Genomic DNA, 22,519 nt, shown 5'->3' with positions numbered 1-22,519 from the left:
CTTGGAGGGTTGTGGGGCTGGAGGACATTACAGAGATAGGGAGGGGTGAGGCCATGGAGGAATTTGAAAACAAGGATGAGCGTTTTAAAATCAAGAAGTTTCTTGACCAGGAACCAATGTAGGTCACTGAGAACAGGCGTGATAGGTGAACAGGGTTAAGACATGGGCTTCAGACCTTTGGATGACCTCAAGTTTACAGAGGATAGAATGTGGGTGACCAGCCAGGAGTACACTGGAATAATCAAGTCTAGAATTAATGAAGGCATGAATGAGAGTTTGGGCGATGTTACGGAGGTGGAAATAGGCAGTCTTAGCGATGACTCGAATATGAGGTTAGAAGCTCATCTCGGGGTTAAATATGACCCTGAAGTTGGGAAGAGGGTTGTCCCAAAAATATCGGCACTGAGTGCTATGTGAATTTCAAGCTGCTGTTCCTAGTGCTGGCAATAAACATTAGGGTGGAAAAGGCAGGTCAGGAATCCACTCTCCTCCTAATTGAGGCCAATTAAAACTGTTGAAAAGCTTGATAAGTGCTTCTCAAGGTTTGAGCTTTAAATTTTTAAAGGGGCACACTAGTTACCCACCTTCAGAAACAGATCTGAAGGGAGGCAGGTACACAGTGGAGAGCCAGTCATGGCTGCCTCAGGGCAGCACCCCAGCCCCATAAAGAGGGTCAGCAGGGCAAAAGCGGACTAGGCAGTTGGTAATGGGGTGACCGGGGCACTGCGCATGTAGAGGGAGAGTGGGCAATTAGATTTGAACAGAGTTGGCACCCCCTTGGCATTGCAGGAGCAGAAAAGCAGGGGTCAAGGCTGCCATGGACATTTGGGTCGCCACCTGCCCAGAAGGAAGGCTCATGCTGGCAATAGGAGCACAACTGTCAGCTTTTGGACCCTGTTGCGATGAGGGGCAACACCCTCTGTATGAAGGGTAGAACCCCGGGCACAGGAGAGGAAAGAGGGGCAGGAAGGCAACGGAGGCCAAGCCCTCAAGGCTGAATCTACAGCTCAAGATGGAGGCTACCTGGAGATGACCAGGTACCAGTGCTGCTGTGGGAGATTGCGACTCACCAGGCAGATGGGCACGGACATCTGTGCCCTTGTTGCCGAAGACCTTGCACCTCGCAGCACTGGTTGCCATGCCTTGCCAGTGGCCAAAGTCACTGTGTCCTTGAACGTTTTCCCTTCTGTCTCCTTGAAAGGAGCTGCACACCACTGTATCTTGCTGGTCACTGATGCCCTCTTTGTCAGAGCTGGACAGACACAGCTTTGCAGAGACAGAGGGCATTGAGTTTCTCCTCCATTGCTGGATTCTCCCAAGGACAGGGCTTCATCAACTGCAACCATGTGGCCATCAAGGAACCCAGCAACAGGCCAGCGCAATCCATCAATAAATAGGGCTCCACTTCCTTAATGTCCAACTGGTCTATGACCACAATGAGAGCTTCCTCTATGTGTGCGCTCACTTTCATGCCAGCTGCAATGACTCCTTCATCCTCTGCCAGTCCAGGTTACTTCAGATCTTCACTCCAAGCCTCTAAGAGCATGGACGGATCCTAGGGGACAAGGGGTATACCTTGAAAAGATGCCAATGACCCGTCTACGGGAGCTCCAGACAGAGGCACAGAGGCGATATAACCAATGCCATCTGCCCAGTAGGATAACCATCGACTTCTCAAGAAGCAATTCCAGTGCCTGGACCGGTTGGGTGTTGCCCTCCAATAACCTCCTGCAAGGGTTTTGGTTATTGTGGCAGTCTGCTGGGTTCTCCATTACATGACCCTTTAGAGAAATATGGACCTTGAGAACAAAGAGGCCCTGGAAGGAGACAGCTCAATGGGGAGGAACAGGAGGAGAGAGAGGAAGAAAAGGAGGCGGAAGAAGATGACATTGAACAGAAAGGCTGCACAACGTAATGGCTGCCTCCTGCCACCTTCCAGAAAGAGGACCTCCCTCCTCTCTCTCACTGCCTCCAACATTAGATTGAGGCTCGCTGCCCTGCCTCAGATGCCAGGCCTCTGGCTCCTCTGTGACATCTCAGTTCCCTCTGGTGCAGCGGAAGGCTTTGGCAAAAACTGCAAATCTCTCCCTCACAACAACCAGCAGTTTTAGTGATGGCTGTCATGGGATTCTAAAGGAGTCCCACACTTCATCTGACCCTGCTCTCAATCCTGCCTCCACTGGCTTTTAGTGGACAGGAAATCCATCTCCATAACAATTAAGGGCTTCCTCATGCACAAATCTTAACTTTAATTAGTTTCCCACTGGAGGCAGGTTTCTGATCCGAAAACAGACCCGGCTCCTGTTTCCTGTGTTGTTAGCTGGTATCAGATGCGGGAGTAGTTGTGGGATTATAATGGGCCCAAGTAATCCTGTGATAGAGAGGGGGAAAAAAAAAATCATCCAGCATCCATGTTTTTGTTCACTGTTCAGTGACCCTTACTCAAAAACACATCTGTAGACAGGACTGGGCATATCTGTGCTATGCTCTGCAGTTGAACTGCCTGCTGACTTTCATTGATGCATAGGATACTGCTCTGAGGTTGGAGTTGAGATACATTGTTGGAGGAGACAAAATAGAGAAAACGCCGCACCTGAACTGTGAATACTCAATGCTGACACTGCATGACAAAATTGGGAAAAAAAGTGTTTCATTCCCCAACACAAACGTGCTTCACCTTGACACACACAAACATTTCCACCCTACCCTCCAAAAAAGGCTGACATAACAATGCTTTATATTATGGTTTAGCTACATATCTACACTTTCCAGTATACCTTCTGTGACACTGATTCAAAGATTCCCCAGAAGAGTTTACGAGTCAGATGGAGTTCTTCCTCAGAGGTCACACCATAATTTGCCCATCCAGATGGAAGACAGTAGTATTTCCAACATCTGTCATAATGATTCGTTAGCAACTAGAGTGGGATAAATGCAAGAAAGACATTTAAGCCATTACTTGCCAATATGAAGAGACATCGGTCATTACTTATTTATTTATAGGTAACAGTAAGAAGCAACAGTTGTACTGTACTTTACAACAATAGTTGTCAAACCTTTTTGGTTGAAGGACCCCTTTTCAAATGGATTTGTAATCATGGACTGCCATCAGAATTATAATACTCATAATATTTAAGTCCTGCATGTACATGTAAAGTGTGCTTTCGTGAAGCTTTTAAGAAAATATATATTTAGTTACAGATAACAGTGAGATGGGTTCTTCTGCTTCTCACTGCAAAGTCTGACTAACCTTGGCAAGTGAGCAAGAGCCAGGGAGAGCAGAGCATGGAGACAAGCACTGAAGAAGCACAGCACAGAGAGAGCAGGAGCATGGGGACAACAGAGCACAGATAAAGTAGGAGCACTGCAGGGAGTGGGAACAGTACTGGAGCCATAGGGCAGGGAGTGGAAGGAGAAGCTTGAACATGTGGCAAGGAGCAAGAACATGTAGAGAGCACTTCAGGAGCAGGCGAGAATAGGGGGAAGCACAGTACACCTCTGGTCACCTTTCACTCACTTACTTTTGACCACAGTACCTTGGGTGATTGCCCACCTGTAAGGCCAGCCCTGCATCACGGACACTTTGGAAAGTTACTGCGGATCCCCGGGGTCCCCAGACTCCAGCGTGAGAACCATTTCTTTACAACATATGCAATGAAATCATTTTTTCACGTATGATCCCAATGCTAAAAGATCAGAAAGCTGTTTCAAATGGTTTTTTGTTGAGGACAAAAAGATTAATTAAAATGCAACTGTTTTTCTCGTGGTTAATACAACCTCATTCTTTTCTACAGATTCATGGTATCTCGAGGGGGCGTTCAAGCAGAATTATACAACACACATTTTCCACAAAAATGATAACATTTCACCTACTCAGCAAATAAAAATTTACATTACTATACTGTCCTGGTTTCATATAACAGGTAATTAATTATCTGCCTTTGTGCTCCTAGGCAGGGAGCCTTGCTGTTTATGCTTTACAAGAATTAGTGGTTGACAAATCATGCACTACAATGCCTGGAATTCTGACTGGTGCTCCTTGCAGATGAGCTGCCATACAAGGAGTGCAAAGTCATAAAATTACCCACTGTGCTCTCAACACCTGTTGCAAAATCTGCATTTCTCCATATCTGGCATATAAATAACAGAAAAGAAAATCTTTAAAGGGAAATTTTAGGATTTATCAACATTATATAACCAAGGTAGCCATTTTTGAAACAAATATTTAAATTGATATTTTAACAATTAGATCTTGAATTGTCAACACATCTCTACAAGCATATTTAATAAAAACAGAGGAAGCATACAAGATCAGACTAACCTTCAGCGGCATCTTGGCATATTCATTTAATATTGGTACATCAAATACCAGTCGACGAAGTAAGTGTTGCAGCATTGATGGACGGAGGTAGCTAAAACAGCAGAAGAAAACTGTCAGCGTTAACTGGATAAATATTTCCATAACAAATAGATTAGAACAGTCAAAAATCTGAATAATTGTGTTCTGTGAGCTGCTAGAATTTTGAAGTCCCCTATACATCAGCTAAGCTGAACCAGTGCCATGGGGCGGAAACAGTGGTAGTGCACCTATGATGGTAGGGAAGAAATTGCTTTCCTGTTCCTGCTCCCAACCTGGCCTACCACCTGGTTGAAAAACCCACCTGAATCAGCAGTAGGCCCTTTTACCACACATGTTGGGATCATATGATGTACAGGATCCCAACTGCTATTTTGGGCCATAAGTAGTTGGAATTTGCAGCATACATGGTGTGCCCAGTTCAAATGTAGCTCTGCCAAAAGAGGCCCAAAAATGCCAGTTTTTAATTCTTTTTGTGGGGCCAGGAGTAGTGGTGCTCCTCTAGGCTCTACAAAAATGATGTAGGCCGCTGATGCACCAGGTCCCCCTGCTTCTGCAGATAAACCTCCGCAAACCTACCCTGAATCTGAATACTGCGCCTGCCAGGGGCCACTGAGCTGCAGTAGAATGCTAATTTGGCACCTGCAGCCCATCAGCCATACATTAAAAAAGCTCAAAATAGACTGGTTTTGCCATGACCACGACTGGCCAGCTGATTGGCACTACTCACCATTCGGATGCTTAATTGATACAATCTACCCTTTTGGTAATTCAGAAATAAAGAAGTTACTAGGTATAAATGAAGCTATAAGCATGATGTGAATAGTTGGCACTGCATAAACAAAGAGGTATTATCAATTCACAAGAAAAGTAAGCTGCCTCTAACTTTGCCAAGTTTTTATGTTGCTTACTACATATGCAGTAGTTAAATAGTATATTATTACCAATTGATCATGAACAACAGTAACTTTTGTTAATATGTAATTATTTATCCACATGCTTATAGAGTTAATTCTTGGTAAATTTCTGCTCAAGATGAAAAATATTAATTTTGTGCAATAGAACACATTTTGGAAACTTCTGTTGATCATTGTTAGCATGCAGTAATTCCAGGTCAGGTACAGCTAGTTAAATGCTGGATAAAGTGCCATTTACAAACAGCAATGAGTCTATGACCAGATAATCTAGTTTAGGGATAAATATTGGCCAGGACACTGGGGAGACTCCCTAGCTCTTGGTTGAAACAATGCCTTGGCAACTTTTACATCCACCTGAGAAGACAGGGTAAGACTCGCTTTAATGTCTCATCCAAAAGATGGCATCTCCAACAGTGCAGAACTCCCCGAGTATTGCACTGAATTGTTAGCTTGGATTACATGCTGAAGTCTCCGGAGTGGGACTTGAACCCACAACCTCCTGACTCAGAATCAAGTAAAGAGTAAAGGGGCCCATCCTCTATTAGTTAGCATCAACACCTGAAAGATGAACCAGAAGCATCACTTGTAGCATCACCCAAAATTGCCCAGAGGTTCCACTAAGTTGCGTTGATTTTTCAATGCAATTCAGCCTAAATCTGCTAAACCAGCACAAAAGGTCCAGACCTGCTCAGTATTTCCGTATTTTCTGTTCTCATTTTAGAGTTACAGCATCCGTTGTATTTTGTTTTTATTTTAAAGCTAAGTTTTAAAAAAAATTTACATTCTAAAATGCTGCACTGGTCCATGGCAGACTTTATGTTCGACGATATGCAAATAAGCTTGAATGGAAACTTGAGAAAAAAGACACTTCTTAAAACTAGCTCAATTGAGTGCAATTTGTGCCCGGATCACCAACTGCACCCAAAGTGGAAACTTTACCCCCTACTGGTTTTATATTGCATTTTACAAAGACATGCTTACCTGCACAATGCCATGAGGCATGCTTCAATAACATCCCTCTGTGCCTTAGTTAATGAGCGGCCCTTAGACAACCGGTAAATGGTGTGCAGCATGGAATCAATCATAATGGCTCGATGCTCAGTTCCAGCAAATAGTGGAGCACACTTAGTAATCAGAGGAAGGACTGCAGTACAGAGGTAGCGGTTCAAAGCAAGAGCCATCTCAGTGGTACTGAAAGTAACCTGGGAAGGCAGTTGGAGAAGCAAATCACACATATTGTACAATAATCAAACTCCACACAGACTCTTAACAAGCAAGATTAGTTGGCTGATTAACATCACTCACAACCCAAATTCAAATCCCAATCTAAATCTAACTAAGACACATGCAATCATACCATAATGACAGGCAAGAAAAGATCCAGTCGGTCCATCGAGCCTCTCCCACACTCATGATGCCTGGTGCATCTTGGTTAGACACTTCCTACCAGTTATGATCCTCGTGCAGACCAACAACAAATCGGCTGACCCCAATTTAGGAAACCAACCCAAACTAAACAGACAAGATTTCACTTTTACAAATTTTACTTTAACACTCAAACCAAAACCAACATAAATTAATGAAGCAACATACAAATCACAATCAGTACCTATATATTACAAATTACACCTTAACCATCAGATACAACAGAGGTGGGTCTCAAGGTTTTGTTGGGCAGTCCACCCAGAATATATGGCACCAAATTACAGTCACACAGTTCTTCACAACTCTGAAGTTCCTCAGCTAGAGTTTCAGCTCCTTTCTTCAAGGATTTAGCCACTGTTCTCTTCCGATTGAAACCAGTTTAGGAGATCACATTGACTAACCCTAACTCTTAACATTAATTGTTAAAATTATTTACTTTTTATATGATGTGATCTCTGCCTCAGCCAAGAATTGGTCCAGCTCTCTTTTGAAGGCTTGCAATGAGTCAGCACACACTGCACAGGCTGGCAATGCATTCCGGAGGCTCACAACTCTCTGGGAAAAGAAGAACTGCCAAACATCTAGCCCACTCTTTTGTTGTGTAGTTTAAATGCATAACTCCTACTTCTTCACAATCTATCAAACTGAAATAATCTATCAATAAGCATGCAATCCAGCCCTTTCATTATTTTATATACCCCTATCAGATCATCTGTAAGTGCTCCAAAGTAAAGAGATTGATCTCTTTAAGCCTTTCTGATAAAATAAGCATGATGTATTATGCAATGTGGTTAGCATCCTTCCCTCTAAGAAAGATTATGGACAAGCAGCAAACAATCCACTTAAGGTGGGTGTCTTCTCTTGGTGCACCTTTGTTAATGGCTATGAAGGCCAATCATTGAAAGGCAGGTTCTGCTACAAGTGCTCCACATGAAGATGCTAGGTGACGCTCCGAGCTGTTGTTTTTGACGCTGGCACCTGTTGCCAAGCTGCTGTAGCAACTGGTCATCATGGTAGTGCACACCAGTCCACAGGATGTGTCGCCATTTCCCTCTTTCGTCAGCTAGCGACTCCCAAGTGCGATGATTGACATTTAGAGCCTTCGTGTCATGCTTGCAAGCATCCTTGAAGCAGAGTTTTGGGCGCCCCACTGGTTATCTGGACCCAGCTACCTTGCCATCCTTGGGTATGCGACCATCTGCCATCCTGCAGACGTGTCCAATCTACCGAAGCTACTTCTGTTTGACCAGTGCCTACACACTTGGGAGTTCTGCCTTTGAAAGGACTGCCACATTTGTGATTTGGTCCAGCCAGGATATACCCATAATGCGCCACAGACAGCAAAGATAGAAATTATTGAGCTTCTATTCCTGGTAGCTGTAAGTCACTCATATTTCACAGCCATACAGCAAGGTGCTGAGAATACAAGCCTTATAAACCATCAGCTTGGTCCTAAGGGTCAGCTTATCCCATACACATTTCGCAAGTCAGCCAATGGTGGTAGCTACTTTCCCTAAGCGTGTATCAAGCTCTTCATCAAAAGACTGACTGTCTGTCACCATGAAGGTAGCAGAATTTGCTAACCACTTCCAGTGGGGTGTTATTCAGGGTGATCGGGGCAGAGGTGCAACACATGACCACATGTTGTCCCATGACCACAGTTTTCTTATCGTCAAGGAGAACAAGTTACAGATACAGGAGAGACAGTCCATGAGTCTTTGTAGCTGAGTTTCCGTGTGAGCGACTAGTGCAGCATCAGTTTAGAAGAATTCTCCAATCAGGACATGATGTGTTATTGTCTTCGCTTTCAGCCTTGACAGATTGTAGAGCTTGCCATCTCTCCTAGTGTGACCTAGACTCCTTTCATATCTGCAGGGAAGGCGAAGTTCAGGAGCATGGAGAAGTTGATGCCAAACAGAGTGGGGGGCTAGGACACAACCCTGTTTCACTCCATTCTTCATTCCAAAACTGTCAGAGGTGGAGCCATCAAACTGTACAGTGCAGTGTGTGTTGTCATAGAAGGAGTGGATGAGACTGAGGAGCTTCAGTGGACAGACAATTTTTCCCCAAAATCTTGTAGAGTCCTGCTCTGCTGACAGTGTTGAATGCCTTAGCGAGATCTACAAATGTAAGTTAAAGGGGTATACTCAGTTCCCTACACTTTTCTTGTAGCTGGTGTACAGAGAAGATCACATCCACAGTAGATCTGCCGACACGGAAAGCACATTGTGCTTCAAGGTACACTTGGTCTGCAAGTAAATGGAGTATTTAAGTATGACCCTAGCAAAGGCGTTCCCTGTGATGCTAAGGAGATGCCCCTGTAGTTGTTGCAGTCTCCTCTGTCGCCTTTGTTTTTGCATAGTGTGATGATTTTGGCATCATGCATCTCCTGTGGTACAGAGCCTGCTTTCCGGCAGAGAAGATGGTCATAAAGGTGTGGCAGTAGATGGGACTTTCTGTGCTTACGCAGTTAGGCTGGGATTCTGTCCTTGCCCGGTGTCCTACTGTTCACTAGGCGGTCTATGGTGTTCTCGAGCTCCTTGAGGGTTCTTCATCTAACTCATCCATGACAGGAAGTTGCGGGACAGCATCGAGCACAGACTGGGAGATGTCCGATTCACAGGAGTACAGATCACAGTAGTATTCAGCAAAGCGGGACATCTGTTTATGTAATATCTCTGGAAAACATTAAAGGGAGATGCCCATCCAGTTCTACATTGTATTCTTCCTGATATGAAATAGTTCTGAATGTTGCCAATGGCAGATTTATGGACAAGATCATTCTACCTTCCCAACTGAATGAGGGCCACATGAACATAGGAAGGCAAAAAACAAATGTTAAAAGGCACATTGTAAAACATTGGAGCTCAGTGCGATTGTCCCAGAAATCATCAGAGTTCCAGAATCCAACAATCTGCTGGTTATACAGTTCGATGAAGTACTTTCAGGGACTGTACTGTTCAACTGTCTGACTTTCACCAAGCCATCCACTATCATATTTATCTGCAGTAAACTTTTCATATGGATTTTTACTAGTGCAAGTCTTGATACACTCTTGTTCCAATGTGAAAATAAACTTACACGACTTCACATGGCAGCTGCAATAACAAAACATTTGACTGTAACTGCAGAATTTTCTGAAAATTAGCATTTAAAAGCACATTACTTACAGTATCCAAGGAGGCAGCAGCTCTCATATCAGGTAAGAAGCCAACCTCCAGTACATGAAGGAGAAAATCCTGATTTTCTATCCCATAGACACGATCCAGGAACAGCACCATTGGAGCCTTATGGTCAGGAACAAAACTGGCTGACATTTTAGGTTCAACAATGTTGCCATCTGGAAATCAGAAACAATAAAATGAAGCAAGTAGTCAAAATCTGGAATTCAGACACTGACAGAAGTGGAGCTTGATCCTCTGTCATACTAGAGAATAATTTTGCATGGTATCTTTTTCATATGAATTTGTAGCTAAGTCCATGTACTGAGACCACAAAAAGGTAAAGGAGGTGCTGTTCCTTGAGAATGCGCTGATGTTCACTGGAACATTGCAGCAAGCCCAGGACGGAGATGTGGGCATGAGAGCAGGGGGGTGTGTTGAAAGTGACAGGAAGTTCAGGGTCATGTTTTCAGACTGAGTGGAGGTATTCCGCAAAGTGGCCACCCAATCTGCGTTTGGTCTCCCCAATGTAGAGGAGACCACATTGTAAGCAGCGAATACAGTATACTAAATTGAAAGTAGTACAAGTAAATCACTGCTTCACCTGACAGGAGTGTTTGGGGCCTTGGATAATGAGGAGAGAGAAGGTAAAAGGGCAAGTATTACACCTCCTGCAATTGCATGGGAAGGTGCTGTGGGAAGGTGACGAAGTGTTGGGGGTAATAGAGGAGTGGACCAATGTACTGGAAAAAGAGTTGGGGAAGGGGCCTGAGTAGGACTGGAACAAGGAATGTTCAACATATTCCACAAAAAGACAGGCATAACTAGGACCCATGCGGGTACCCATGGCAAAACCTTTTATTTGAAGGAAGTGAGTGGCGTTGAAGGAGAAGTTGTTCAATATGAGAACAAGTACAGCCAGTCGGAGAAGGGTGGTGGTGGATCGGGACTGGTTGGGCCTCTGTTCAAGGAAGAAACAGAGAGCCCTCAACGGTCCTGGTGGAGGATGGAGGTGTAGAAAGATTGGACGACCATAGTGAAGGGGAGGCGGTTAGGGCCAGGAAACTGGAAATTGTCAAAATGACGTAGGGCGTCAGAACAGTCACAGATGTAGGTGGGAAGAGAATGGACCAGCGGAGAAAAGGTAGAGTCAAGATAGGAAGAAATAAGTTCAGTGGGGCAGGAACAGGCTGAAACAATGGGTCTGCCGGGACAGTCCTGTTTGTGGATTTGAGGAAGGAGGTAGAAGCGGGCTGTCTGGGGTTGCGGGACTATGAGGTTGGAAGCTGTAGAGGGAAGATCTCTGGAGGAGATGAGGTCAGTGACAGTCCTGTAGACAGTAGCTTGATGTTCAGTGGTGGGGTCATGGTCCAGGGGGAGGTAGGAAGAAGTGTCCAAGAGTTGGCACTCAGCCTCCACAAGGTAGAGGTCGGTACGCCATACAACAATAGCACCACCCTTGTCAGCAGGTTTGATCACAATGTTGGGTTTAGACCTGAGAGAACAGAGTGCAGCAAGTTCAGAGGGAGACAGGTTACAGTGAGTGCGGGGAGCAGTGAAATTGAGGCGGCCTGTCTTTTTGTGGGATATGTCGAACATTTCTTGCTCCAGTCCTACTCAGACCCCTCCTCCAACTCTTTTTCCGGTACATTGATGACTGTATTGGTGCCATTTCCTGCTCTCGTCCCAAACTGGAAAACTTTGTCAATTTTGCTTCCAATTTCCACCCTTCTCTCACCTTTACATGGTCCATCTCCGAAACTTCCCTTCCCTTCCTCGACTTCTCTGTCTCCATCTCTGGGGATAGACTGTCCACTAATATTCATCATAAGCTCACCGACTCCCACAGCTACCTCGAATACACTTCTTCACACTCTGCCTCCTGTAAGGACTCCATTCCATTCTGCCAGCTTCTTTGTCTACGACGCATCTGCTCTGATGATGCAACCTTCCACAACAACACTTCTGATATGTCTTCCTTTTTCCTCACCCAAGGATTCCCCCCCCGCCCCCACTGTGGTTGACAGGGCCCTCGACGTGTCCAGCCTATTTCCCGCACTTCTGCCCTCACCCCTTCCCCTCCCTCCTAGAACCGCGACAGGGTTCCCCTTGTCCTCACTTTCCACTCCACCAGCTTCCACATCCAAAGGATTATCCTCCGCCATTTCTGCCGCCTCCAGCGTGATGCCACCAAACGCATCTTCCCCTCCCCTGTCAGCATTCCAAAGGGATCGTTCCCTCCGAGACATCCTTGTCCACTCCTCCATTACCCCCGACACTTCGTCCCCTTCCCACAGCACCTTCCCATGCAATCACAGGAGGTGTAATACCTAACCTTTTAACTCCTCTGTCCTCACTATCCAAGGCCCCAAACACTCCTTTCAGGTGAAGCAGCAATTTACTTGTACATCTTTCAATGTAGTATACTGTATTCGCTGCTCACAATGCAGTCTCCTCTACACTGGGGAGACCAAACGCAGATTGGGTTACCGCTTTGCGGAACACCTCTGCTCAGTCCAAAAACATTACCATGAGCTTCCTGTTGCTTGCCATTTCAACACACCCCCCTGTTCTCAAGCCCACATCTCTGTCCTGGGATTGCTGCAGTGTTCCAGTGAACATCAACGCATGCTTGAGGAACAGCCCCTCATTTACCGATTAGGCACGCTACAGCCTACTGGACTGAATATTGAGTTCAATAATTTCAGAGCACAACTGGCCCTTTTTTAATTTAATTTTTTTTTATTTTAGTTTGTTTCATCATTTTTTTTTAACCATGTGCCTGCTCACTGTATTTTTCATGTTTGTGCTTTTGGATAGGGCTTTTCATTATTCTGTCATTTAACACCCTCTCTGCACTAATGCTTTGTCTTTCACCACACCATTAGCACAATGTGACCTCATGACCTCCTTGTCAGTTAATCTCTCCAGCCCTCTGTCCTATTAACACCTCCCCTTTCCCCCCACCCCCGCTCTATTTGTTTGAAACCTAATACCTTTGCCAGTTCTGATGAAAGGTCACTGACCTGAAAGATTAACTCTGCTTCTCTCTCCACGGATGCTTCCAGCCCTGCTGAGTATTTCCAGCACTTTTTGTTTTTATGATTTAAAAATTCATATGTGGTCCAAAAGATTCCCAAAAGCATCTGCAGAATTTTGCAGCACTTCATTATTTTCCATTAGGGCAAAAACAAACAGTAGGAGAAATTCATTTGCTTAGCACTGCTTTTAGCAGCGCTATGCAGACTTACCTCCATTCCCCGGGAGGAGGCGTCGCTACCTGTGCGGCCCACATGCATTCTTCAATGATATCAACAAATCTCTCCCCCATAATGACTAAATGTAACATGATATTTTATTCTGTTGTTTCATGTTAGCTTCTGTGTAATATTAATTCTTGCAGCTTTTTTTGAAAAACGCAGTGTGACAGCTTTGGTATTTCCGCCCTTCAGAAAGGGCAGAATGTGTGGTGGGAAGCCCACGTGAATTTTGCTAATCCATTCACATTATGAATTTCAGATTATAGGAGATACAGAGCTTCTGAAGTAAGCTGCTTTATGCTAGAAGCATGAATAAAATCTGTTGGGCAAGTACCCTAATTGTAATAGATTTTGCTGAGAAATGAATAGATTCAATACATATAGTAACCAGAAGCTACAAGTATAACTTAACTATTGTGTTAAGTTTTAATCCTTTACATATGAACATATGATTTAGGAGCCCCTTCGAGTCTGCTGCACCATTTAAGAAGATTTTGGCTGATCTCGATTCCACTTTCTGGCCTACCCCGATACCCTGTTAGTCACGAATTTATCTATCTCTGCCTCAAAAAGATTCAATAACCCTGTTTCCACCACTCTCTAGGGAAGAGAGGTCCAAAGATTCACAACCCTCTGAGCAAAAAAATTTCTCCTCATCTCTGTCTTAAATGGGTAACCCTTTATTTATTTATTCCCCTAGTTGTAGTCTCCCCAGCAAGGGGAAACATCTTTTCAGCATCCACCCTGTCAATTTCCCTCAGGATCTTATATGTTTCATAAGATCACCTCTCATTCTTCATTTTTTTTTAAAGTTCTTTCATGGAATGTGGACATTGCTGGCAAAGCCAGCAATTGTTGCCCACCCCTAATTGTCCGTGACAACTGAGTGGCTTGCTAGGCCATTTCAGAGCAGCAGTTAAGAGTCAACCACTTTGCTGTGGATCTGGAGGCACATGTAGGCCAGACCAGGTAAGGACAGCAGATTTCCTTTCCTAAAGGACAGTAATGAACTAGATGGGTTTTTACTTCAAGATAAAGGAAAATCCCAAGGTGTTTCATAAGTGTATTAAGGGCAAGAGGATAACCAGGGACCAAAGTGGCAATCTGAGTGTGGAGCCAGAGGACGTAGGGGAGGTTTTAAATGATTACTTTTCAATTGTGTTCACTATGGAGAAGGACGATGTAGGTGTAGAGATCAGGGAAGGGAACTGTGATATACTCAAATAAATTAGCACTAAAAGGGAGGAGGTATTAGCAGTTTTAGCGGGCTTAAAAATGGATAAATCCCCAGGCCCAGATCAGATATATCCCAGGCTGTTATGTGAGGCAAGGGAGGAGATAACAGGGGCGCTGACACATATTTTCAAATCCTCTCTGGCCACAGGAGAGGTGCCAGAGGACTGAAGGACAGCAAATGTGGCACCATTATTCAAGAAGGGTAGCAGGGATAAACCAGGTAATTACAGGCCGGTGAGTCTAACATCAGTGGTTGGGAAACTATTGGAAAAAATTCTGAGGGACAGGATAAATCTCTACTTAGAGAGGCAGGGATTAATCAAGGGTAGTCAGCATGGCTTTGTCAGGGGGAGATCATGTCCAACAAACTTGACTGAATTTTTCTAGGAGGTGACTAGGTGTGTAGATGAGGGTAAAGCAGTTGATGTAGTCTACATGGACTTCAGTAAAGCTTTTGATAAGGTCCCGCATGGGAGATTGGTCAAGAAGGTAAAACCCCATGGGATCCAGGGCAATTTGAAAAATTGGATCCAAAATTGGCTTAGTGGCAAGAGGCAGAGGGTGATGGTAGAGGGTTGTTTTTGCGATTGGAAGCCTGTGACCAGTGGTGTACCGCAGGGATCGATGCTGGGACCCTTGCTGTTTGTAGTGTACATTAATGATTTAGACATGAATATAGGAGGTATGATCAGTAAGTTCGCAGATGACATGAAAATTGGTGGTGACGTAAATAGTGACGAGGAACGCCTTAGATTACAGGATGACATAGATGGGCTGGCAAGATGGGCAGAGTAATGGCAAATTGAATTTAATCCCGAGAAGTCTGAGGTGATGCATTTTGGGAATACTAAAAAGGCAAGGGACCCTAGGAAGTACACAGGGACCTTGGTGTACTTGTCCATAGATCACTGAAGGCTGCAGCATAGGTCGATAAGGTGGTTAGGAAGGCAAATGGGATACTTGCCTTTATCAGCTGAGGCATAGAATATAAGAGCAGGGAGGTTACGATGGAGCTGTATAAAACGCTAGTTAGGCCGGAGTACTGTGTATAGTTCTGGTCGCCACACTATAGGAAGAATGTGATTGCACTGGAGAGGGTGCAGAGGAGATTCACCAGGATGTTGCCTGGGTTGGAGCATTTCAACAATGAAGAGAGACTGGATAGGCTAGGGTTGTTTTCCTTAGAGCAGAGAAGGCTGAGGGAGGATCTGATTGAGGTATACAAAATTTTGAGGGGCATAGATAGGGTAGATAGGAAGAAACTTTTTCCTTTAGTGGAGGTGTCAATAACCAGGGGGTATAGATTTAAGGTAAGGTGCCTGAAGGGGTGGTACAGGCAGAAACCCTCACAACATTTAAGAAGTATTTAGATGAGCACTTGAAACGCCATAGCATGCAAGGCTACGGGCCGAGTGCTGGAAAATAGGATTAGAATAGACAGGCGCTTGATGGCTGGCATGGACACAATGGGCCGAAGGGCCTGTTTCTGCACTGTATAACTCTGTATCTCTAACAATCAATGATAGTTTCATAGCACCATTACTGAGACTAGCTTTCCATTCCAGATTTTTAATTAGTTAATTGAATTTATTAATCAACTGAATTTAAATGCCACCAGCTGCCGTGGGTGGGATTTGAACTCGTAGCCCCAGGACATTAACCTGGGCCTCGGGATTACTAGTCCAGCTACATTACCACTACGCCACCGCCTCTCTATTTTACAGCCGTCATATCAATAGTTGATTTTGATTTATATCAATTGGGTTAATGTGGGTTAATTACAATTTCAAACATCCTTCATCCCATTGCCTCAATTTATAATGCTCATATTAACGGACCAGGGATGTACAGTCAGCATTTCTCATTAAGTTGCAGATTTTTTAAAACCTAAGACCAGAGTACCGTGAACTCTAGATGATGAAAGTCAACGTACAAACAAGGTCAAGTTAGAATTAAGTCACGTTATAAACCAAGCCTATGTTCTGCAGAGTCGGGCCCCAGGCAGGATAAGAAATGTGATTCGTGAGTTATCAGCAGTTCAAATTAATTTACATCTACTGCACCACTGGATATCTCCCCATGGCAGACATTAAACAGATTCAATAAAGATATCTAAAGGTGTCACAAGCATTCTGTATAAATAAAATGTGTTTCATAGTTTGTAATATGATTTAACTTTTGTTTCAGGCAAGCATATAGAAAACACATTGATGCCCAGGCATCAGGATACAACAATTTCTCAACAGTATACCAAATCCTTCCCACACAAAGGTATCATTAAAAAGACAGAGTGAAAAGATGTAAGAATATTAAATCAATTAACAGGATATTTGATGTTACAGTATGTTATCTCCGGTTGATTAAAGGCATTTTTATTAACATTACCTATTCATTCAATCAGTTGTCTGAAGAACAGTAAAAAAAATTATCAAGTCAGAAATCGATCTTAAGCACAGTAGTTGTTTAAATGGTACTAAACATATCTAGCCCACATGCTACAATATGATTTGAACATGCAATCCAGGACAAGTTCAAACTTCTGATAGCACCAATATTGTCAGTTTAACTTTACCTTTTCCAAAGGCAGGTATCTGCAACGGCAAACTTATTACACCAACCAAGTCTTCAATGGGAACCAGGGATCGCAGGATTGCCCGGATTCTCAATGCTTCACCTTTTCCAGCCTGGATCAGCTGTTGCAAAAAAAAATGACAAAACTGTTATCTTAAAAGCTGGTTTTGAGCATAAGGCAAACATTGCACAGGAAGCCAGCATGTAGCAGCAAGTATTAAATCAATGATATTTGTTAGAACTAAGAGTCATATTTCACTCATTCTTTGAAAAGTCCTTACTTACAACCCATTATTATAAAAAAAGGTGGTTTTGTAATGAGCTATACTTGATACTACTTTGTTAAGCCAAGAGGAAAAATTATGCCTCTGTAATCAAAGAACAAAAAGAACAAAGAACAGTACAGCACAGGAACAGGCCATTCGGCCTTCCAAGCCTGCGCCGATCTTGATGCCTGCCGAAACTAACACCTTCTGCACTTCCGGGGCCCATATCCCTCTATTCCCTTGAATATTTCTCAAGAAGCCAACAAGTGGCTGAACCAAGATGGTCCAATTGCAAAGTTTACCAACTGGCTCCGACTGTCTCAATGTTCTGTTCAAAGGAGAAATAGCAGGTCATTTTTGGAAGAAGAGTAATGTCCCCAACAAGATATAATGGCAAAATGTGTGAAGATACACAACTTCAGAGTAATAGTAGAGGATATCTATGGATTTTAAGAAAAGTCATGAGTTGTTAGCACATACACTAAAAGCTTTATAGTGACAATATGGTATTCTTACGGCTAAGTGTGGTTACATACTCAACAACATGCTCTCCTCTTCCCCGAGCAGATACAGAAAATAGTCTTCAAGGCACACCAAAGAACAAGCTATGAGATGAGACTATCACCCAAACTTGTATTCAGAACCAGAAAGACAGATTCATTGATTTAAATGTTGATTTTGATAGAAAATGATATAGCATTAATGATGAAGAGGCACAGTAAAGAGAGTAATGAGAGCCCAGGAGGTACTGAGCAGGACAAGAATCCTGATTATGCCCAGACAACTCAGGAAAGGCAAGGACCTCATTTGACACCTTTTTTTTTTAAGTGAGCATTGCTAAAACACAGGGACCTACAATTTTTGCTGAAGTGGTGCCAACTCTCCAACATAATTTGAGTAGATTAGGACATAAAACACAACAGGAGTCAATTCAGAATTTCAGAGCTCAATAAAACATCATGCAATGTGACCCTCAAGCTTAGAGTCATAGGGCTGGATTTTACGACAGGCGGACGGGAGCTGGCCACTGATGTGAAAATCGGTGGCGAACCCGCATCTGCCCAGCCCGGGATCCGACCCGCATTTTATGGGTCCCAGGCTTTAAGGGTTCAGAGGCGGGACTTCAGGGAGGAAGTCCCGCCTCATTGAGCTGCCAGCCAATCATCAGGCCGGTAGCTCTTAGTCCCAGCAGTGCCACCAGGAGCAGTGACCACTGCTGGGACTGCAGCCCAGGACAGAGGTAACTTTGGTTTGCCTCGCCGGGTAGATTGGTCCCAACCCGGCGAGGCAAGGGTGGTCGTCTGGGGGGGGGGTCTCGAGTCCTGAGGGTGCTTGGGGAAGCGGGGGCAGCCCTCAATCAGGCACCCCGCCCGATGCGCTGAAAGGCCTTTCACGTCAACCGGATGCCCGCTTGAGACGGGTAATATACCCGTGGAGGCGGCCCGTTTCTCGCCCCCCCGCAGCCCACATAAAGTGGGATGGGAGTGGGCTGCGAAGGCCTCCTGGAGCCTACCACTCAATTTTACGCCACCCCCTCGCCACCATCCGGCTCGCTGGAGTGGCATAAAATTCCGACCATAGAGTCATAGAATTATACAGCATAGAAACAGGCCCTTCAGCCCATCGTGTCCGTGCTGGCCAACAAGCACCAATCTATTCTAATCCCATTTTCCAGCACTTGGCCCGCAGTCTTGTATGCTACGGCATTTCAAGCACTCATCGAAATACTTCTTAAATGTTGTGAGGGTTCCTGTCTCTATCACCCCTTCAGGCAGTGTGTTCCAGGTTCCAACCACCCTCTGGGTGAAAAAAGTTTTGCTCAAATCTCCTCTAAACTTCTTGCCCCTTACCTTAAATCTATGCCCCCTGGTTACTGACACCTCGGCTAAGAGAAAAAGTTTCTTCCTATCTACCCTATCTTTGCCCCTCATAATTTTGTATACCTCAATCAGGTCCCTCCTAAGCTCTCCTCTGCACCCTCTCCAGTGCAATCACATCCTTCCAATAGTGTGGCGGCCAGAACTGCACACAGTAACTCCAGCTGTGGCCTATCTAGCGTTTTATACAGCTCCATCACAACCTTCCTGCTCTTTTATTCTATGCCTCGGCTAATAAAGGCAAGCACCCCATATGCCTTCCTTTTCGTGTCATCTGCAAACTTACTGATCATACCTCCTATATTCACGTCTAAATCATTAACGTACACTCCAAACAGCAAGGGTCCCAGCACCGAACCCTGTGGTACACCACTGGTCACAGGCTTCCACTCGCAAAAACAACCCTCGATCATCACCCTCTGCCTCCTGTCACTAAGCCAATTTTGGATCCAATTTGCCAAATTGTCCTGGATCCCATGGGGTCTTACCTTCTTGACCAATCTCTCATGCGGGACCTTATCAAAAGCCTTACTGAAGTCCATGTAGACTACATCAATTGCTTTACCCTCATCTACACATCTAGTCACCTCCTCGAAAATTTCAATCAAATTTGTTAGACATGATCTCCCCCTGACAAAGCCATGCTGACTATCCTTGATTAATGCCTGCCTCTCCAAGTGGAGATTAATCCTGTCCCTCAGAATTTTTCTAATGGTTTCCCTACCACTGATGTTAGACTCACTGGCCTGTAATTACCTGGTTTATCCCTACTACCCTTCTTGAATAATGATACCACATTTGCTGTCCTCCAGTCCTCTGGCACCTCTCCTCTGGCCAGAGAGGCTTTGAAAATTTGTGTCAGAGCCCCTGCAATCTCCTCCCTTGCTTCACATAGCAGCCTGGGATACATCTCATCTGGGCCTGGGGATTTATCCACTTTTAAGCCCAGTAAAACCGCTAATAGCTCCTCCCTTTCAATGTTAATTTGTTCAACTATATCACAATCCCCCTCCCTGATCTCTACACCTACATTGTCCTTCCCCACAGTGAACACAGATGAAAAGTAATCATTTAAAACCTTACCTACATCCTCTGGCTCCACACACAGACTGCCACTTTGGTCCCTAATGGGCCCTACTCTTTCCCTGGTTATCCTCTTGCCCTTAATATACTTATAAAACGCCTTGCAGCCCGGACTGGTTGGTCTCCTGCTGAGCACCATCATATTTTCTGGTCTCCTGTATCCTCATCAACTGTCAATGGTGAGGCCTACATTGATGACAATATTATGCAGCAGGTAGCATATGACGATATTGATCTTCTCTGGTCCTAACCTTGATTCACGAATGTCACAAAACTAGGTGGGAATGTGTGTTGTGAGGAAGATGCAAAGTGGCTTCAAGGGGATTTGGACAGACGTAGTGAGTGGGCAAGAACATGGCAGATGGAATATAATGTGGAAAAATCGGAGATTATCCACTTTGCTAGGAGAACAGATGTGCAGAGTATTTTTTAAATGGTAAGAGATTAGAAAGTGTAGATGTACAAAGGGACCAACGTGTCCTCATCAACATGTCGCCAAAAGCTAACATGAAGGTGCAGCAAGCAATTAGGAAGTCTAATGGTATGTTAGCCTTTATTGCAAGACAATTTTAGTATAGGAGTAGCGAAGGCTTCCTTCAACTGTGTAGAACCTTGGTTTGACCGCACCTGGAGTACTATGTACAGGTATGGACCCCTTACCTTAGGAAAGTTTTTATCGCCATAGAGGGAGTGCAAAAAAGGTTCACCAGACTTGTTCTCAGGATGGCGAGACTGCTCTATGATGAGAGATTGGGGAAACTGGGGCTGTATTTTCTAGAGGTTTGAAGAATGAAAGGTGATCTCTTTGAAACCTACAAAAAACTTAAAGGGATAGGCAAAGTAGATGCAGGTAAGATGTTTCCCCTGGTTGGAGAGTCTGGAACCAGGTGACATAATTTCAAAATAAGGGGAAGCCACTTAGGACCAAGATGATGAGAAATTTCTTTTCTCAGGGGGTTGTAAATCTTTGGCATTCTCTACCCCAGAGGGCTGTTTAAAGCAGAGATTGACAGATTTCTAAATACCAATGACATAAAGCAATGTGGGGATTGTGTGGGAAACAGGCATTGAAGTGGATGATCATCCATGATCATACTGAATGGTGGAGCAGGCCCGATGGGCTGAATGGCCTACTCCTGTTCTTATGTTCCTATTCCTGCCCCACCCTTGTCAATCAATCCAAGCCTCATTTTACCTCTCAACGTATCTACTAAGTGGTGACCTTGCTTCTCCCACGTGCCTCGTCAGATCTGTTCACTGCTGGAGTAAAGGGTTGTATAGAAGTGCTAACAACCATGGTTTTAATCCGTGGCCCATATTTTCAAAAACACTCCTTCTACTCCAATTAACTGTGCTATGTTTGCCTGCCTCAGAATGAAAACATGGGATAGATTTTAACTCACCACCTGGGTATAAAACTGCCATTGAGAATCAGCCATCAGTAAACAAAAAAATGCCTGATTTTCATAGAATCATAGAATGGTTACAGCGCAGGAGGGCATTCGGCCCATCTTGTCCATGCCAGCTCTCTGCGAGAGCAACTCAGCTGGTCCCACTCCTCCGTCTTTTCTCACCAGTCCTGCAAATCTTTTCTCGAGGTAATTATCCAATTCCCTTTTGAAAGCTACGATTGAATCTGCTTCCGTCACACTCTCAGGCAGTGCATTCCAGCTTCTAACCGCTCACTGTGTAAAAACATTTTTCCTCATGTCACTTTTGGTTCTTCTGCCAATCACTTTAAATCAGTGTCCTTTGGTTCTTAATCCCTCTGCCAATGGGAACAGTTTTTCCATATCTACTCTGTCCAGATTCCTCAGGATTTTGAACACCTCTATCAAATCTCATTTCAATCTTCTCTTCTCAAAGGAGAACAGTCCCAATCTATCCACATAACTGAAGTCTCTCATCCTCGGAACTATTCTCATAAATCTTTTCTGCACCATCTCAAATGCCTTCACATCCTTCCTAAAGTGTGGTGTGCAGTATTGAACACAATATTCCAGTTGAGGCCGAACCAGCATTTTATAAAGGTTCAGCATAATTTCCTTGCTTTTGTATGCTATGCCTCTATTCATAAAGCCCAGGATCCTGTTTGCCTCATTAACTGCTTTTTCAACTTGCCCTGCCACCACAATGCTCTGTGTACATACACCCGCAGGTCCCTCTGCTCCTGCACCCCCTTTTCGAATGTTATCCTTTATTTTATATTGCCTTTCCTCGTTCTTCACCCTTTTCTGAATTAAATTTCAGCGGCCACGTGCCCGCCCATTCCACCAGCCTATGTCCTCTTGAAGTCCATCACTATCGTCCTCAGTTCACAATACTTCCAAGTTTTGTCATCTGCAAATTTTGGAATTGTGCCCTCC

General features: G+C 44.3%; 1 protein-coding gene across 1 annotated transcript in view; it reads right to left on the bottom strand.

Moving 5' to 3' along the window:
• Positions 1 to 22,519, bottom strand: part of LOC137353168 (ryanodine receptor 1-like) — a 535,610-nt gene that overhangs the window by 226,202 nt on the left and 286,889 nt on the right. Inside the window, exons 47-51 of the mRNA XM_068019216.1 lie at positions 16,929 to 17,049; positions 9,870 to 10,039; positions 6,256 to 6,476; positions 4,322 to 4,412; positions 2,778 to 2,918 (exon numbers count right to left, since the gene is read on the bottom strand). Coding sequence (XP_067875317.1) covers positions 2,778 to 2,918; positions 4,322 to 4,412; positions 6,256 to 6,476; positions 9,870 to 10,039; positions 16,929 to 17,049 — 744 coding nt within the window. The remainder of the gene's footprint in view (positions 1 to 2,777; positions 2,919 to 4,321; positions 4,413 to 6,255; positions 6,477 to 9,869; positions 10,040 to 16,928; positions 17,050 to 22,519) is intronic.

This window comes from Heterodontus francisci, chromosome 40, assembly GCF_036365525.1.
Source record: "Heterodontus francisci isolate sHetFra1 chromosome 40, sHetFra1.hap1, whole genome shotgun sequence".
Lineage (NCBI taxonomy): Eukaryota > Metazoa > Chordata > Chondrichthyes > Heterodontiformes > Heterodontidae > Heterodontus > Heterodontus francisci.
Note: the sequence above shows the minus strand (reverse complement) of the source record. Positions and strands in the feature narration are given on the sequence as shown.